The following is a 20,374-nucleotide window of genomic DNA, read 5'->3' as shown; positions in this document are numbered from 1 at the left end:
ACTTTCTGATGTGGTCTGTTATAAATGAGAACTCTTCAGAGCCAGCCACTCCACATACTTTGGGAACACAAAGCGGGCTGTTTCCAGATGGGATAAGTCAGGACACACGGCTGATGTGCCTCCTCACAGGGTGGCCTTGGGGTCCTGAGACCCAACCACGCCACACACTAAACCTGGTGTTTTTTGGTACTTTTTAATACAACTGCATTTGGGGAAATGAGTGAGAAAGGGATGCCAGAGGCTGCATTCTGGTCACGTGAGTAACTCATTAGCGGGCCCCGGCTTTCCCTGGACATCGGGTTATATTAATTCAAAGTGTGACTTGTTTATTTTGTAGGGTCAAGGAGAAGCCCTACCTTCTAGAAAGCCAAAGTGGCAATTAGGTTATAGTCACCAGAGTTTGCCAGAGGTAATGCATGAAAAAGGGCTTTGTAAACTATATAAAATAGAAATGACCCTGTTGAGGGTGTCCCTGCTGCCCCCAATTAGGGGCCATAATAGTTTGTTCCTGGTGGGAGGCATAGGCCTAGTTAAGGGAGCACCTGGCAGAGGACTAAGAGCACAGGCACTTTGAATCCTGACTGCACCAGAGCCAGCTTCTATCTCTGTGATTCTGCATGGTTGTGCCCGCGTGGCTCAGTATACTGGTCCTGGGATGACAGTGTGTCATATGCAAGTGGCAAGGGAGAAGTGAGGACATTAAGTGACTTTTCAGTGCCGTTTTGATTTTTCAAGTTTGACATCAGAAATCAGGTATATCCAAAGCTGGCCTCCACAAACTCGAAATTGGGTCAGGAAATGTGGCAGGCAGAGGGGGCATCTGCCCTAAAAACAGTGAGGCAGCCAAACATCATTGTTTCTGGAGAGACAGCTCGCCAGTAAAATGCTTGTCTTACAGGTGTGAGGACCTGAGTTTGATTTCTGGTACCCAGATAAAAAGCTGGGTGTTGTGGTAGAAACCACAGAGTCGGGGAGGTAGAGACAGGAAGACCCCTGGTGCTCACTGACTACCTAGACACACTGAAGTGGTTAGTTCTAGGCCAGAGGAAGACGGCAACATTGCTAAGGGTGACACCTAAGACTGTCTTTGACTTGTACGTGCACATGCACACACATGGCCATACACAGCAAACAACAATAACAACTTTGAAGCTGGGCATGAATATGGGTGTGGGTAGCCATGTCTGTAATCCTAGGACTTGGGAGGTTGGCTTAGGGGGAATCACAGGTTCAAGGCCAATCTGGACACCAAGGCCATGTCTCAAAAAACCCAAACCAAACCAAACCACACCACACCACACCAGCCAGCCAGCCAACCAAACAACCAGACAACCTTATTTGATTTCAAAAATGTGTCTTGAACTGATAGGAGGCCTTGAGCCAGTAGTCTGTCAGTCTGTCAGTCTGTCTGTCTTCCTCTCTCCCCACTAGTATAAACTATTTGTATGCTTTACTGAAGAGATGGTGATGTACTTGGTGACAGGAGGAGTTTTAGGACAAGTACACACAGTGTACTCTATTTACTCTGAGAAATCTGAAAACGAAGAAGTCCGCCAGGCATGTGGTCCTGAGGGCTCATTTATTTAACAAGATCTTTCTGCTTATAACAGTGTTCACTTTCACCTTCGTCTCTCGGAAACACACCCACCAGCACTTCACAGGTCTTCAGGGATGAATGAAGAAAGGAAGGACTCCGTTTGTCTTCCTAGCAGGAAAAAGGGAGCTCGAACTGACTTCCCCACACAGCTTGCTCCCTGAGAATGAATTTACCAACAAGTGTCTTTTGATGCAAGAAGAGCTGAGAGAGGCAGAGGGCAGAATTGGCAGAGAACTTTACACACCCCAGCCGCCTTTGACTCCAGAAACGTGTCAAGCAGGCAGACCCAAGGCTGCCACCCGTTCCGTGGAATTCATAGCGATAGAAGGAAGACAGTTTGGCTGGGCACGCCTCTCTATCCTTAGAAGCAGTCTTCGTTCTGCCTTCTGATTTCACAAGCTGACTTAAAAGGACCCAGCAGACTCCCCTGGGAACTCCGCATAGGTTCTAAATTAAGTTGGATTTTTTTTTTTTTTAAAGAAAACACTTTTTGGAAGGAGCTTGCATGCATAGCAGTGTTTCCCATTTAGAAAGAAAAATAAACACTCCTCTGCTGGATTGGAAGTCAAAACAAAAATACTCCCAGCTGCCTGAGACCTAAGCAAGTCAATGAAAATGCCAAACAAGCTTGCTGCTGGCCAGGGGAGCATTTTCTAAGGTCAGGCAGGAAGGGCCTGGAGCCTGGGGGAAGCCAAAGGACACATGTAGGGTTTGCCTTGGGGGATCTGCAACAAAATTTTATGTTTCGAATATCTAACCCAATTCATCTATGAAATCCTTGAAGTGCTCATAAAAATATACCATAAAGACTCCGTGCTGTGGTCTCAGGCAGGCCTAGAGTTCAAATTTGACCCCATCACTCAGAGGCCCCATGAGGCAGAGGAAGAAAAATGGCTTACCTCTCTGGGACCATGTTACGTCCATGAAACTAGAACAGCTCATAGGACAGAAAAGAGGAGTGGATGATTCCCTATAGAAAGAGGCTGCCCCCAGTGCTGGGTGCTTCATAAACGCTTAAGAGGTGAGCAATAGGAATCAAACAACCCGGAGTTCTTTAAAATGGAAAAAAAAATGCAGCCCAGCTCTGGTGGGAGTACTTTTACCCTCAGTCTTACTATGGACACAGAAAGACCCGAACTAGCATCAGAAATAAGACAGAGGATAGAAAGGCCCTGGAGGCAAGCCTGCTTTGGTTTTGAGTCTTTGTCTTCCAGTGGGGTCATGATTACGTCACTGTCCTCATCTCTAGGCCTCAGTTTCCCCCCAAAGTGAAATGTAAAAAACTGAAGCCCAGAGACAATAACGTGTATAAAGGAGACATGTGCATACAGAAGGCACTCATTATATGCACGCTTTCTCAGCCTCTCCTACCTTCCCTGGCTCAGGAAGCCCTCTATTGATACCTCAGGGCTCTTTATTTCCTGACCCTCCTAAGCCCCACCCCTAAATTCCCAAAGCCCCCTAGAATTTAGATTAGCTCAATTGACAAAACACTGTTGATTCTGGACGTTTCTATGGGGTTAGGACAGGCATCTACTTAATCCTAAACCACTTCCTGAGCTCCTGGACTGTGCCCAGTTGATCTTTTCCTATTCACATGGGTGACTTCTGTTCACACGAGTGCCCTGGGGAGGATTAGGATTGTGATGACAGAAAGAGTGACTTGCCCTCTCTTCTTTTCCATGGGGGACAATGAGCTGTGCAGAGATGACCTACACTTCTTTCTGAGCTTTACATGGGGATTTCTGCAGGGCAGCCCTGAGGCCTCGCAGACCCTGGTCCCAACGCTGGCTGGAGAGACTCCAGGGGGAACAGCTAGAAGGCAGCCTGCGCCCTGAGAAAGCAGGTTCCCAGGGGCCAACTCCCTCCCACTACCTCCGGAAAGCGCTGGAAAGTGAGAAACCCCTGTACTTTCACTCTCCAGAGGAGAAGTCCGCATCATTTAAAGTACAGTTGGAATGGCGTCTCAGGTGAGCTTGCCCTTTGGGGATTTAGCATTTGACCTGCCTCAGCTCAGTAGCAGAAGGTGATGTATGGAGGTAGGGGTACTCACCTACTGCTCTGTTATTTTTTTTGATCCTGCCCAAGGCCTCTCAGGCTAGCAAAGTGCTCTCCCTCTGGCCTTCGTCCCTCGTACCCAGCTTTGTGACTTTAAAACTATCACAACCATGGCAGGTTGTCCTTACTTCGTGACGGAGCAACTGTGTGGGGATGGGGACCCTTCCTGAGATGGCTCAGGGAGCCATCGGGGAAGCTGGCTCTGTGGTTTGCTAGCTGGGTCATTTATTCACTTATTAAAGAATAAAGAATGAATACTGAATACAGAGCATCTGCAAGACCACAGACCAAACATGGTTGTTTCTGGGATACAGATTACCTGAGAACATTACCTTTCACTTTCCTAGATCATCTGGGGTATAAATAAGCATCCTAGCCTCTATAAGGACCCAAAGAAATACAGGTAATTTCACTGAAATACATTCACACCCACACCCCTTAAAATCAAACAAAATTTTTCAGGCATTTACTGGAGCCATGATGTGGTGACCTGCTTATCGTCCCTTGCACCAGCAGGATGTTCCCATGTGGGACTTTAGGGACAGAAAGATGATGGAGCCCAGCAATGGGCTCTCAGGGCACCTACCCTAGAGCAGCAACCAAGCCAAACCCAGACTCTCCCTTCCTTCCGCAAAGGCCACGTTTACTAACGGTGGTTAGAGAGACACTCTCAGGGCAGTGCGGGGCCCTGGGGAAGGAATCCACAGTATGTGGAGGCCTCTGGGAAGCCGGAGCACAGAGGAGCTGAATTGAGCAAACAGCTGTAGGCCAAAGGCCTCCTGTGGTCCCTGCACATTAACAAAGTAACAGTGTCTCAGCTTGTCTCAGAGCCTTTGACAAAGCCGCTGCTCTGGGTCAGTTAGCAGCAAAGGGATAGATTAAGGACTTTCATTTCTTGTCTTCTTCCCTGCAAGGCTTATTTATCCAGAAAGGAGTGAAGGACATTATCAGTTATCTACCAATCCATCTATATATATTTGTTCTATATATGTGAACTATTTGTGTGTGTGTGTGTGTGTGTGTGTGTATGTCTGTGTACGTACACATGTGATTTTTCTTCTTCCTCAGCAAGCTTATGATGATGACTAGCAGAAGCATGATCAGTGCCACGTGACATTAATAAAACCAGAGTACCTTAGAAACTGCTCCATCACTGGCACAGCCTGAAGTGAGACAGCGATTTGCCAAGGACAATATCCAGTGACTCAGAGCTGAAACTCGGGCCTTTTACCCCTAGTTCAGGGTTCCTGCTTCTGACTCGGAGCAACACCCCAAAATATGGGACCTTTGGGTGGATGGAGTCTGGCCACCAAGAATACAGGGCCCGCATGCGCATGCTCTATTCAGCCCTTGGAGACGCTCCAGCGATGTTCACGATGAAGCCTTTCACACCCTTCCAGGTCAATGCCTATTTTGTGCCAAGGTTCCTGGGTGTAAAGGAGAGGAAGCAGGCTCCCCAACTCCTACCCAGGATCCTATGTCCACGTGTATCCTCCAGAACAGTCCTGGTATCACAGTCTGCTCCCATCCTGACCCATCCTTTCCCACCCTGCCAGCATCTCAAGGAGGCATTTCCAGCTCTCTTAGGCAGTGAGGAGACTTCCTGTCACCCAGCACACTAGGCTCCATCCTGTATCACCTTCATTTTCCCTCTGTTCCTGAGAAGAGAGGGCCTCTGGTATCTCTCCCAGCATACCAAGTGCTGAACCTATGTGCAGAGTGCTTTCACACAGACAGACACTGTGTGTCCACTACAGGGAAGTGGCAGCTGATGAGGTGAGCGCTAACATTTACTGAACTCCCATCCCAGACCCCATGATGCTGCTCACTGTGACCTGGATACCACATTGCCTGCTTTACGTTTGAAGAAACTTGGGGAGTCAGTGAGACTTGTCAAAGCCCCCAGTCACAAGGCTTTGATTGGGTGCAGAACTCTGTGTGGATCCAGTATCCACCCCCAATCCAGCCTCCCGATTCTTTCCACTGCTGCTCCTCTCCCAGAGTATGGCCTAGAATGCAGTTTCAAAAGGCACTTAGAAGATTTACTTTATTTTAAATTATGTGTGTATGTGTACCCACGCGCATGTGTGCAGATGCCTGCAGAGGCCAGCGGCGTTAGATCTCCCTGGAGCTAGAGTTCCAGGTAGTTGGGAGTCACCTGACACGGGTGCTGGGAACTGAACTCAGCACCTCTGGAAGAACAGTGTACACTCTTAATCACTGAGCTACCTCTCTAGCCCATACAGATATCCATACATAAATGCTTGCTAAATCAATACACACCCTCCCGTGGTATTTGCTGGAAAAGCCCAATTTCTTCTATTAGAAATGGCAAACTTTGGTGCCATTATTATACTTTCACATACAGTCTTATATCCACCCCGTAGTGGCTTGAATCCCTTGCAGGAACATCTTTGTGGAGAAATGCACTGGCTGCTACTGGGCAGATGGGTATCTCGAGCCAAGGGTCACAGTGCAGGAGCTGGGCGATGCTCTTTCGCCACACCCTCACACCTCCTCTTCTCGAGGAAAGCGGAGAAAAGAGGAGAAAAGAAGCGAACCCTTTGGGCAGATCAAGCTGAAATCCATCACAGTTCGGTCCCTGGTGACACTCCGCTCTGTTCTCTGCCTGCAACTTCAGGCTAGGGAACTTTCAGAAACAGCCTTGAGCTCCAGGCAACATTCTTTCTCCCTGTTTTCATACTGTTATTGAGGGGCACCATAATACTGCTCTCTTGGTAACCTTGTAGGGAGAATCTAATGAAGCAACAGGTGACTATGCCTGGCGCGGTTGCGGTTGCTTTGCACATAGTATTAAGCCAATCCGTGCAGCCTCTAGGCCCCCGTCCCTCTAGTTTGAGTCTTTGTCTCTGCCTGGTGTTTGTCTCCTGCTTTTTGTAATCTTCTTGTTTCATGCACCTGTCACGGGATAAAGTCTTTTTCGTGGGCAGAGACAGACACTACCTACTCCAAGCCCACGGAACTGCCCAGGTCCCTGCCTGCCCACAAGCCCCACCATGCACCAAGCCACTCCACCACTGCAAGCTGCAAGCGGTCGGGAGCGGGCATAGCCCACGAGAAGAAAGAAAAGCAACAATCCATTAAAAGTTAGCAAAAGAGAGAAGCACTTACCGTTTGCTGCGACCCCCAGGCTGGCGGAGCCACTTTTAACTAAGAATGAATTAGGGACAAACTCTTCCTCAGAGTCTGAGTCCGGGGTTGGCTGGGCCACACCGTTGCCTAGCAACCGCCTCTGGCTCTCATTGGCCGGAGGGGAGGGGGGCGGGGAGGGGGACTGCTCAATAGGGGTTGATGAAGCTGATGAACAATGCAAGGGAGCACCTGCGGGCCACAAAGACAAACACAGACAGAAAAAAAATAATGAAAATCGATTTCGAGGACACGGGGAAGGGGAGGCAACAAAATAAAACACGCATCAACGGGGGAGGGGGCTCCGAATGCTACGATCCACTGCACGTGTGGCCTGGACTAGGGCTGTCCCTGTGCAGAAAAAGTTGGCGGCGCTCCTTCTGAAGGGCAGGGGCAGCTCACAAAAGTGGCCTAGCAAAGAGCACCTCAGAAACAGCAGGAGGGTCTTCCTTGTTTAGCCTTTCTTTGACAGAGGCCGGAAAGCTTGGGGTTGTCTTCTGCTGACTAAGCCTTTTTACAGAACAAGTGGCTGCCCTCTTTGAGCTAAGGTGGCCTTTCTGGTAAAATGAGCAGCCAGGGTTGGGTGAGGGCCGAGCCCTTGCGACCCAGCTATTCTGTGATGTCACTGAACTGAAATGATGTTCTTATTAGTGAGAATTGAATCCAAGTTGCCTGCAGTAAGTCCTGGGCCTCATAAAAAGGTAGTGAGAGCTGGAAAAAATGATCTAAGGCTCTCCACCATCTTTAGTAGCTTAGAACTTTTAGCATACCAGTGTTTTAGTTTTCTGAGGATCTAACATTTTATGATTCTTAAATTCTGACATTCTTTGCAAACTTCTTGAAATCAAGCATTTTAGTGGTCTCACTCCTTTAGCCAAAGATTGTAACGCAATGCCAGGCTCACACCAAGCACAGAAGAGATAATTGTTGCATATATTAATGCTAGAGACCTGATAGACTATGATCCTTACGTTCTGATAGTTGAACACCCTGTCATATTAGGACACTGGCATTTTATGAGTTCCAAAAGGCAGAGAGCCTGACTCTGAGTTTCTGTGATATAGAACTACTATATCGTTCTAAGGTTATAGCTTTCAGCAGTTCTGTGAGCAGATTCCCAACTCTTCAGAAGGAAGGCACAGCTTGGGCACATTGGGTCTTGTCTGTGGAGGGCCTTTCCACACATGCAGTACATCGAGTACAAGAGAGGACATAAGCACAAACATAGATAAGTATACAGTACAACACAGGCTTCACCAGCAGCAAGGGCTGTTACTGTCTCACACCTTGACTGCAGAATATGTAGTCATTAGCCCTGCAAAGGGCCTTAACCTCAGGAAACACTGCCCATCTCAGATCTGAACATTTAGCAGGATCCTGAGAGGCACAGGACTTCTGATTTGGGGAGGGAGGACACGCCACAGAAGCCCCCATGTTTCACAGCCACCAATTCCAGCAGTGTTTACAGCTCCTGCGATGGTAATGTCAACTCCTGAGCCTAACTGCCTGCCAGTGCTTCATAGAATTGCTTTGTGTGTCATTCTGCTGGTTTGTTTCAGAGGTTCATCAAGGACAATGCAGGAAACGGGGATCAATGACCAAGGTACATTTTGGGGTGGCTTTTTGTTCTGGTTCTTGGTTTCTTCACCCAAAAACTTTGGGCCATCATTCAACTGTCCAAACCAGTATCCCTGATTCACCATGAGACACACTTAGCAGCCAGCACAAAAGGGCTGAACACATCTTTCTCTGAACAGGCCTGGTCTCCCCCTTGGACACCACTGTTTCCTTGGTTATAGCTCAAACATCTGCAACATTAAAATCTACAATACATCCTGTGGTCATGGTTCACACTCAGAATGGGTATCACAAGTTTAACAGATTCGAGGTTTACATCCCTGCCTACCATTTTATTAGCTCTATGATTTGGGGGGAAATGACTTCCATTTGCCCATTTGAAAGCTGTCCACTCACCCTGCACTCTGGTTTTTATGTAGTTGCTGTGAGCGATATAGATGATCTGCGTGACTCCCCAGGATACAAGAGCATGTAGGAGCCCAGAGTCCCAAATGTTCGGGAAATTGAACAAAACCATTACATCAAGACCACTGTTCATGAATTTTCTCCTCCCTCAAACTTTCTCTACCAGGATGCATTTATTAAGCCACATATATATTCATTTCCTCATCTTTTTTTTTCAGTCTCTAATCAGAGCTCTGATGAACCATGCTATAAATGAGATGTTACAATATCAGACCAAAAGCTAAGGAGGAGATTATGTTGTTCCAGAGTGCTATGACAGCCTCCCTCATTGGAACTGTCAAAGCTTACCGACTACACCATTATATAATTAAGCAAATTGTTTCATTTCAAAGTTTGGGACCCAGGTTCAAGTTCAACCCTATGCATCCCTCAAGGCTTCCGAGCTTTTCTATCTTGGTCATTTCTTGGGTCACAGGGTGTACAGGAATACTCATCACTCACTGAATTCCCCAACTAAGGGTCAAAGTTCAACATGTTTGGGAAGCATCTGTCAAAACTGCGTTTGTTACATCTGCTCACGCACTGGCAGCCATTCATCTCAGTGATCTCCAAGGTAGAATAATTTCCCAACAGTCAAGAACATCATAGCAAATATTTCCTTTGTCAATTCACAAATTTCAATTTTCTATGTAGTATGTTTCTTATGCTGCATGTATCATAGCAATCCGAATTGTTGTGGATGAAAGGGCATGGGCTATCAACCTTGGCATTCATTCATTCATTTTTACTAGAGCAAATGTATAGTGAACACTGCTTTATCCTACAGATGTCTCCCAACTATCCACTGTCAGGCTAGAAGATAAGGAATACAATGAGAGACCTGGCACTGGAGAGCTGGTAAGGAGGTAGGGAAGGGGAGCACATATATGGGCTTTAAGCAAGGCAAGCCAGACAGTGAGTCAATCAGATGTAAGGGATGAAAGGCTAGGGTTCATTTCACTTGGTACGTGAGAAAAGCTCCAAGGAGCCATAGCAGACCACAATGGACAAACTACAGTGTGAGCATGCTTGGCAGAGGACGGGACACTCGTGCTTAGAGCTCCCTTTCTTCTTCTGGTCTCAGCAACCAATCTATCCTAGTCTCAAGTCTTGTGTTACTGCTAATCTCTCATCAAGTCTGCAAAGGCCTGCAGAGGCATGCTGGTGCTCCTGCTCTCCTGGATGCTGTTCTCTAAATGAGTGAATGCACCCAGCTCCTTGACTGACTCCATCCGGATGGTGCCCCTGATGTGCTAGGGAAGTGTTGCCTCTGAGTTTTGCACATGCTGTCCATTGTCCATGGAGCCTTTGTTCTCCCCACCCTGACATGGGTCTACTCATGCACCCAGATTTCCTTCCTAGTTCACAATTCCTGGGGTTCGGGTATGCGGAGGGGAACCTGGAAATACAGAAGCTGCTACTGTGTTTATGGTTAGATGAGATGGTATGACTGGAATAAACTTTCCTATGCCCCATTCTTACAACCAAGGGTAGCCACTGAGGGCTGGGAAAAGCCATGCCAGTTTCTTGGGGAGGGGCACAAATAGCTATTTGGTTTGAGAAGCTTAGGCAGACAAGGAAGAAACATTTGCACTTTTAACATCAACTAGACATTTACTGTTGTGTCACTTGGCACTTGTGTGTATTCCTCTCTGTGTGCATGCAGGAAGAACTTGCCTAGCTCTATAAACTACAGGATAGCTGTATCAATTAAATATCAGATGGCTTGAATTTTTTCATAATACGAATTTTTGTTAATTCTTGTATATATTGTATTTTGAGCATGTCTCTCCGGTTCTCCTCTACTCTCTTTTTTATTCCTTCCCCTTTCCCATTTATCCCCTAGAAAATGTCAGCTCTGTTTTCATTGGCTCTATACATATATGCTATGTACATCGCTTAGGACACAGTCCCAGGGAATCCAACTTCAGCACGGAGTAGGTAAAATTAGGCAAACCGAGGGAGAGCAGACACCTGCAAGGTTGGAGTGGAAGGTGGGGCAGATGTGACAGCGCTCTGGCAGGAGACCAGCAATGGACAAATGCTTTCCATGCATGGCTGTAGACACAGATTCATTCCCATGGTAAAACTTAAGCCAGGCAGACTTAGAGCAATAAAATAATTTGCCCGTGGCCAAGGGGACCCATCAGAAAACTCATACCTGCAAAGTTCTTATCACTGAATCCTGAGAAGGAAATTGATGAACCCTAATTTGGATTCCCAAGAAGGCTCAGAGAAAAATACAGGCTCAGAGACACAGAGAAAGCAGAAGGACCATGACCTTCCTTCCCACTGGTCTGACCCAGGATCAAAGTTAGGTTTTACCAGCAGGTGATATTGTATGTCTCTGTTTTCTCCTTTAAAAACTGGAGCAAGAGCGAGGGAAACGCTTTGCTGCGAGTTAATGGCCTGAGGCTCACCGGGAGCCCAGCAGTGGGCTTGTTCTCTGTAAAGGTGCAACAACAAATATTGCTCTCTCTGCTGTCTCTTCCAGCGGAGACTTGAAGAAGTTTCAGAAAGAGATACTGGCAAAAATCTGCGAGCCTGCCAGTGAGACTCCTATAAAGTTGTATTATTTGATGTAATGAAAGAAAAAGAGAGAGACAGAGAGACAGAGAGACAGAGCTGTGATAACACGAGAGACTGCAGGTCAGAGGATCCTGATAACCAAATCACACAGCCTTTAAAAAAAAATGAGATCCAATGTATCTGCTCTTCTGGTGTCAGAACACTTGGGAAGTCCAGGTAAGAAAACTGCTGTGAGCTGGGAGGCCACCCTCTCTCATCCACCATAAGAAATGATGAAATAAAGACAAATGTACAAAGAGAAAGAACCTTGGCCTCCAACCACAGTACTGCAGTTCTCCCAGGAACACCTTTTAGCATTCTGGATTCTGAGAATAGTTTTGGACTATACCAGAAAGCTAAAATTGTGTGGCATTAACTGATAGACAAGTTTATTCCTCTCAAAGAAGACCCATTAACGAGATGGTTGTCCACCCCACTTAGCACTCCTGAGCAATCCATTTGACTGCCCAAAGGAATCTAGGCTATGGCAGGGGAATCTGCGGCATGTGTAAAATGTCAACAAGGGTGAGCCCCTATCTGGACAATTTTAGTTGTGGCCTATAGGGAGAGATGATCCTCAGAAACTCCCCAGGTCACCTGAAGAGCTTCCTAGTAACTTCTGAACTAGAAGCCCTGTAACATGTATGCCGAGTCTGGCTCACAAACATCACTGAAGAGTGACCCAGCATCTCTTCCTGAGCGCCGCTTTAATCACTCCACCTAGACAGAGCACCTTCCCTCTCTTCTCAAGAACAGACATCCATTGTCTAGCAGCTCATACAACAAGTAAAATCCTGCTCAGTTCTGAGGAGAGGCGGAGGCACTGACAAGGCCTAAGAGACTGGGGGGCTGGTGGAGGGTCAGCAGCTCTATCGTACCAGCACCACATGCTGCATCTTCCGCTGGTCAACCATCTTCACGTCTACTGCTTGAGCCAACTAGGAACCATGCACCGTGGTTCATCTCTGTGCTCTGGTCCAGCCCAGAGTCTCAATCAGCACCAATTTGCAGAACCTGTTCCCCTGGTTCTTTGCATTGATTCTATCTCGTTCCTTTTCAAAGGGCTGAAAATCTGGGCACGGAAAGTGACCATCTGTCACTTGTGAGGAGTGGCTAGTAGGGGTGGGGGAGTCCCAATTTGTACATGCTGTTCTGTACTAGTTGATGATGGCACTCTATTTTTATAAAGGATCTTACTTGGACGGTATATTAGGTGGTCACCGTGTTGTAAGGCAATGGTGTGTACACTGAGTTCCACATCAGAGGCAGCAATCCGTGGCCATGGAGCAGGAGGCAAGAGCTCTGGGCAGTGTCAAAAAAGCATCTCATGTACCTGGCAAGCCTCTTCTTGCCTTTCACTTGAACTAAAATCCCCTAAGGTTCTTCCCTGGCCCAACATTGCAAAAGAAGGAAGCAACAGCAGCCTGTACTTCCTGTGTTGTTCAGAAGATTAGAAGAGGCAATCAAAAGATGCAGGATAGAAATGATTTCAGTTACAATAGGAGATCAGATTCTTCTAGCACGGGAGAGAAGACCTTTATGGAAGGTATGAGTTTGGGTATATGCATTAGGAAGAAAGGTTAGCTAAAAATTGAAAAACAGTCTTTATAACGTCATCACTGCGTGAACAGTTTTAAATCTGAATATGTGTTTACACCTTTAGTCTACTGCACAGTGGCATGCTGGGGGAATGGCTCAGTGTGTACGTCCTGAGTGTAAGCACCAGAGCTCATACGATGGGACGGAAGAACAGACTCCTGGGAGCTGCCATATGACCTCCACCCGCAAGCACTGGCAGACATACCCCCCCCCAATAAATAACAAATAAAAACATAAGATGTATTCTGTAGTGAGCAAACATAGTTCTTTTCATAATTTTAAACTGGTGTTTTAAGACCGCAGGGGAAATGAAGTACTAAGCATGAAAATGTCTTGTGTCTAGTAGGTGCTAAGAGGGCTGTTGGTGTTAAGTATAAATACAGATTTATATACTGAAACTAGTACTATAGCTAGGCAATAGCTAATTTTTAACAGCAATTTTACTTCTAAAAACTTATGCAAAAATGACTTTTGAAAGATTTTCACGGATGTTCTCAGAACATAACAATAAAAATTAAAAATTTAGAGAAAATTCTAAGAAGGTTAAACATCTTTAATTTTTAAAGCAAGTGCATAGTTATATGACGTAAGACACAGGCATGCAATGTTAGGATAGACAGATGGATCCTGTGAACTGTACTTGTCACAGCAATCAGAAAAGCAGGGTGGAAACTGCATGAAGGCTCTTCTGAGTCTTACACACGTACACACACACACACGTGTACACAGTCACACACACACTCATACACACACTCACACACACACACTCACACACACTCACACACACACTCACACACACACTCATACACACATATACTCATACACACACATACACACACGCATACGAGCACAACATGAGCGTACACAAACACACACTCATACACACACACTCACACACACACGCACACACACATACACACACTCACACACACACTCACACACACACACTCATACATACATACACTCATACACACACATACACACACACACTTATACACACACACACACACGCATAGGAGCACAACATGAGCGTACACAAACACACACACTTTGGCAAAAAAATTTTAACACCAGTCATGTTTAGACAGTACAATTTTGGAGTCTATTTATTTTATATCTTCAGTTCTCTCCTCCCTCCCTCTCTTCCCTCCAAACCCCTTACTCATTCCCTTCCTCTCCTCCCCTCCTCTTATTTGGTTTGTGTCTCACTCCATTGCCCACACTTGTCCGACATTTGTTATGCAACACAGAGCAGTTTCAGACTCAAACTCATGGCAATCCTCCTGCTTCAGCCTTGCTGGGACTTAAGGCATGAGCCACAGCGCATGACTCCTTTCTTACCTATTCTTTTCAAGGAACGAATTCAATGGTGAGATTCGTTGTTTTGAAAAACAACAACAACAACAACAAATAAGGAAAGTTATTTTAAAGGGAAGACCACACACACAGAAATCCAGCTCAGGAGACAGTTCTTGACCAATCACCTTGTTGGGAGAAGTCAGGTGAGACTAACTCCCTGTGAGTCCCAAGCTCAGCCAGTAGTGCAGCCCAGGAAACCCTAGGGTCTCAGGCTCCAGCCCAGCAGCAACCACTCAGTCAACTCCCACAGCGTTTGTTTTCAGAAGCAGGTCCTGGTCATCTGTCACTGTGACTTACGCTGGGAAAATGGTCTTTGGAAACAAGACACAGTAAATTACTCAGGCTCAGGGCATTTGATCTTCTTCTCCTCCTCACAAGTTTCTTAGGGAGGTTGGTTTTGTTTTTCCTCATTCATGAAGAACAGAGCTCTGCTTTCACGGGCTTGGCAAGGAATAGCTTCCTCTTCCACACTAAGAAGACAGCCTTAAGGCTTGCCTGATCTTCACATGGGGACAGACTCTGCCAGTTAGTATGCCGTGTGGCAGAGCGATGTTGGAGGAAGACATTTATTATTCTAGACTCTCTTTATTTTATTGGAGAAATAATTCACATGCCATGCAAGCCACCCATTTCATGAACACCACTCAGTGGGATTGAACTTATTCACAGAGCAGTGGGACCATTACTACACGTGTCATCTGCGAATGTTTGCATTACCCACAAAGCAGCATTATAGGCACTCCTCATGGTTCCTCCAGACCCTGTTGCTTGGGACAACCACAGATTTGTTCTCCATCCTCATAGTTTTGCTTATTCTGGAATTTTCAAGGAAATGAAATCATATATTCTGGGTTCTTTTATGACTCACCTCTTTCACTGAACATGTCTTTAAATTATACCTGTATCTCCCTATGTTGCCAGTTAGCACTACGGTAGATGGATATGTGAGATTTTGATCATCCACGTATCAAGCCTCGCTTGTTTTCCTCCTTGGCTATTATTGCTGGCTGCTAAATTCTTTTACACAGGGTTTTGCATGGGGAGTGTGTTTTCACTTCTGTTGGGTATAGACTTAGGTGTGGAATCACTGGATTGGAAGCTATCCTAGGCAGCTTTGTCAACTTGGCACAGCCTAGAGTCACTTGAGAAGAGACTCTCAACTGAGGAGCTGCTCAGATCAGATCAACCTATGGGCATGTTGGGGGTGGTATAGATTGTTAATATAGAAGAGACCAGACCACTGTGGGTGGTGCCATTCCTTAGGCAGGAAGTCCTAGGCTATATGAGCAAGCTAGCAGAGCAAGAACTTGAACAAGCACCATTTCTCTACGGTTTCTGCTATACTTTGCTGACCCTTGAGTTCCCTGGTTAGAGGCAATTCCTTGGAATAGCAAACAGGCATGACTTCTTTTGATAGATTGTAACCAGTAGGTTAAAATAAACCCTTTGCCCCAAAGTTGTTTTTGTCAAAGTAATTTACCACAGCAACAGAAGGAAAATTAGAACAGATGGTAATTCCATGTTTAACCTTTTAAGGAAGTGAGTGTCAGGTAGCTTTCCAAAGTGGCTGTATTATGTTACATTCCCACTAACAGCTGACTTCCCTACATCATTGCCAACACTTGTTATTACCTACCTTTCTGAATATAGCTATTCTGGTGTGTTCTATTTGCATCACCCCTACAGTAAAACTGATTAGCCCTCATGTGCTTACTGACCACTTTGGGTATCTATCTTCTTTGGAGAAGTTTCTCTTTGGTTTCTCCTTTGTTCATTTCCTTAGTTTTAAGTTGAGTTATTTGCTTTTTTAAAAGTTTATTTTTATTTTAATAAAACTCAGTTGCAACCCTGAGATTTTCCTCAAAGAAGTTATCTTGTGCCTACTTTACCAGGCACTGTTCTGAGAATTACAGACAGGTAAAGAAGGGCAGATTCTTGGCTTTGGAAAAATTGCATTCCAGTAGAAGAGACAATCAATGATCTATAAAGCAAACACCTATATAGAGGGCAATCGTGTGTGTGTGTGTGTGTGTGTGTGTGTGTGTGTGCGCGCGCGCGCGCGCACGCGTGCGTGCTAAGTAATATGAGGAGACGTTAAATGAGTACAGGTGCAGTATGGTGGCTGTGTTGTTGTAGCAGTGTGGTAAGGAGTGGTCTCCCTGAGGAGGTGCTAGGAAAAGCAACTGAAATATGAGCCACAATTCAATACCCAGGGACTGCCTCTGCTTCAGGCAGTGAACCCAGCAATGACAAAATCCTTACAGCAGGACCATGGTCATTTGAGGCACAGTAGAGGAAGCTAACTGGGCCAGATGAATGGAATTAATAAGGAGAAGACTACAGATGAGTCTGGAAACCTTTCCAAGGGCCGGTTTATAGATGGATACATTCTGCAAATGAAGGCCACCAGGCACATGTGTCTATGAGTCATGTCCCCTCAGGACTGGGATGGATCTTATTCATAGCATGTGCCTACAGCCAACATAGTGAGTCCACACTTAGCTGGGGTCTGTGACATGCTAGGATAGATCCCATTAGATTCCTGTTAGAGTAGATCCCAACTCACTAAGCTCCTAATCAAAACAGCAGTGAGATGTGATAGTGTTTACAGCTTAGACATGAGCATCACATTTGTTGTCGCCTCTGATCTAACCCCATCCTTCTCCCTCTATGGGTAGGGGACATGAGGACAGGTGATATGGTGTGTGCAAGGACACACCGTTCAAGCTGTAAAGGGTCAAATGAGACTCTAGCCTAGGAGAGGTGAGTAAGATCTAGACCTGAAACTCAGACATCCAGGGGGTTGCTTCATCTCAGGATGTCAAGATTTGGTTCTACTCAACATGGGTCTCATGAAGAGGAAATGAACACAAATGTATCCATCATGTGTTATCTTCCTCCCTCTCTATATCCCTCCCTCCTTTCCTCCCTCCTCTCCCACTCTCCCTCTCCCTTCTTCTCTCTCATTTCCATTTCCTGGCCAACCCCAGTCAAACTCCAAGGCAGTTTTGGCGGGGGGGGGGGGGGGGGGGGCTTGACTGAGACTGCAGACACAGCTAAAACCAGCCTTCACTCTGGGGGGCCCCAGACCTCCGGGGTGCAGGAGACAGAAATGCATCACATTACAAGGGAGAGGCAGGGATGCAGAGGAAGGGAAGAGTGGTGAGGAAGATACTGGTGGGCAGGGTGATGGCAGCTAGCTGCTCTAAGTTCCAAGTCCCAGCTATAGTCCCAGGCTTCTCATAGGCTTTTGTAGCCTTTCCTAGAGAGATATAAGATACTTATCTAGGCCCCTGGAGGCTAGAATTGGGCTAGGGAAGAAGGCCTCTTTCCATGGAATGTGGGAGATGGAGATGGAAGGCCATCTGTGTTATCTCTTTCTGTCAAACTATGCTGGCAAATGTGACCAAAGAGCCACTGAAATTGATGGTGAGCCTCAAACAATCTGGCTACAGAGAGGAGAGAGCTCTGCTCTATCAGGGAGGTTTGGGCAGCTTAACTTCTGCACTGAGGTGTGATTAAGAAAGCACTTCCAAACAGCTGCTCAAAAATCATTTATTACTTCCTGGGGCTGTATCTCCAGATATTTGCCTTCTCCCACTCAATTTACACAGCTGCAACATTTTGGGCCTCGTCACGGAGAAAAAGCATAACCTGATTGCCAGGCCCGATCCTCAGATGTTGGGGGATCTCAGACCTAGAGGGAAGAGGCAAGAGATACAGAACCCCTTGGGGGAAAGAGCCAGTTGCTGGAGGGTAGAGTGTTTACTGACAGTAATTGAGCACCTACTATGTGTCCAGCTCTGTGGAACCCTTTTTTATGTGAATCGTCACCTTCAACCGGCAGAGCCCCTGACAGATGTAGAATGAGATGCTCAAGCAGGATACCCAAGGTTACTCAGCTGGTGGGTGCCAGGCTGGGCTGTGGACCACACTTTCGGCCAGGCTGACCAGCAAGCTTCAGAGATCTGTCTAGTTCCACCTCTTCTATGCTGGGATTATAAGCTTGCCCCACTGTGTGTGACATTTTACTTTTTAAATGTGTGTTCTGGGATTCAAGCTTAGGTCCTCGTGCTCATAAGTCAAGAACCTTACAGACTGAGCCATCTCCCCAGTCCTGTTCACCCATCTTTTCTTAGGTAACAGAAGAGCTCAATGACATGCAAAATCAAGCCACCTTCTCAAACCACTGAGCTGGAGAGACAAAAAAGCCAGGCCTCAAATCCAGACCCTGAAAGTCAGAGCTGGAGTTCTTTCCAGAAGCACACTCTGTGTTTCATTGAGAGCTTAGATTGGGAGTCAGGGATGAGTGTCACCAACGAATTGGGTGAAAACCAGCTATGAAATAAGAGGCATATAAAAATAAAGGCATGGCCACATACTTACCAGTTGCAGTGTTTTCTAAATAACTATGATATTTCAATAAAAAGTTAAAACACAGTAACAGAGAGTCATGCTTGATGAAGATTAGCACTCAGTGAGTGGTGGGTCCTGGAAGGCCTTTCCCTGCTAAATGGGCTGATTTGAAAAGGCTTGTCCTGGGCTCACTCACCAGGGCACAGCCTCTCTCCTGTTAGACTTCCATAGCGACTCTTGCAACTTTAAGGGAGAGAATAAGTGCACTAAGAGCCAAAAGTCCTATAAACGTCTCCTCTGTCATTCCAGACCATCTTGAAAAATCAAGAGAAACACTCCTATAAACATCTCCTCTGTCATTCCAGACCATCTTGAAAAATCAAGAGAGCAGAGTGGACAGGTCTCCCAGTGACTTTGTCTCATCCAGGGTATCCCAGGAGGGAGGTTCTCAAAAGGGAATCCTTGGTCAGGTTTTAAGGCAGAAAGAGATAGAAAAACAAGACTTGCTTTTTACTGCATCATATAGGGAAAGGAGCTTTTGTGTGGTGAGGACATTTACCACACGCCTCTGGTACACTGGGCACTCTGCTGAGCTCTTCAGGTGCGCTTTGCCATCAGTCCCTATCGAACCAATCCTATTCTAATCTGAAAATCGAGAAGTTGGCGGGGCCAGGATCCTTCCTCCCTGCTGTGGTGGACAAAATCAACTAAAGAATGGCAGGGTTTATTTTGACTCATAGTTTGGAGCCAGAGCTCCCCACAATGGTTCCCCCAGGGCAGCTGGGACTGGAGGCAGCTGGCCACACTGCACCTGCGCAGCTGGGAAGCAGGGAGGTGCGTGCTGGTCATTAGCTCACTTTCTTCCACTCTGCCCTGGACCTCAGCTCACGGACCCATGATGTTCACATTTAGGGTGTATCTTCCAACAACAATGAATTCAATCTACAAATTTCTTCACAGACACACCCTAGGTGATTCTCCTAGGTGATTTGTCTCCTAGGTGATTCTCAATCCTGCCAAGTTGACTGTTAACATTAACCACCCATCCAGCCTTTAAAGCCTGCAAGGGACTCCCGTCTGACTTTCTCTGTTTGGCATTCTTTGACTTAGGCCAACATGGCTACAGCATCGCACTTTGCTGTCTGTCAGAGGATGCTCTCCCTGTGTGTCTCTGTCTTCACATGGCATTTTCTCTATAAGGTCACTGGTTCTCTTGAATTAGGGTCCCACCCTATTCAGGATGACTTCATTCTCAACTATTATTACGGTGACCTGATTTCTAGATCATCATATGCTCAGCCACTGGAGGCTAGAATTTCATCCTATCTAGTTTTATGAAGCCTGTGGGGTGATGGAGGACTCAATCCAACCCACAATACCACCTTGAGGAGCTTCTAGCATAGAGCCTTCTTCGACAGACAAAACGGCCAAGTGACTTGCTCAAGATCTATAGCAATAACTCATAAATAAAATCCAGATCTTCCCACAATGCCCAAAGGGTATCTGGCATAATGCTATGCCTTGTAACATGAGGTTTGCTCAGCTGGTGTCCATGCACATGTAAAGGACTTCCACACACACCTCTATGAAATAAGCATTTTCCTCATCTTACTGCTGAAGAAAAATGAGGGCTGGATGTGAGGAAGCCATGGTGTTTGGAAAAAG

General features: G+C 46.3%; 1 protein-coding gene across 22 annotated transcripts in view; it reads right to left on the bottom strand.

Moving 5' to 3' along the window:
* The window catches only part of Tenm4 (teneurin transmembrane protein 4), a 2,974,939-nt gene that overhangs the window by 259,657 nt on the left and 2,694,908 nt on the right, over positions 1-20,374 (bottom strand). For 20 of the 22 annotated variants that reach the window (XM_039113155.2, XM_039113170.2, XM_063262756.1 and 17 more), the window contains one exon: positions 6,788-6,997. The exons of the other annotated variants lie outside the window; for them this stretch is intronic. In XM_039113155.2, coding sequence (XP_038969083.1) covers positions 6,788-6,997 — 210 coding nt within the window. The remainder of the gene's footprint in view (positions 1-6,787; positions 6,998-20,374) is intronic. 22 annotated transcript variants of the gene reach the window in all.

Source organism: Rattus norvegicus, chromosome 1, assembly GCF_036323735.1.
Source record: "Rattus norvegicus strain BN/NHsdMcwi chromosome 1, GRCr8, whole genome shotgun sequence".
Lineage (NCBI taxonomy): Eukaryota > Metazoa > Chordata > Mammalia > Rodentia > Muridae > Rattus > Rattus norvegicus.
The sequence above is the reverse complement of the archived record's forward strand: the minus strand, read 5'-3'. Positions and strand labels throughout refer to the sequence as shown.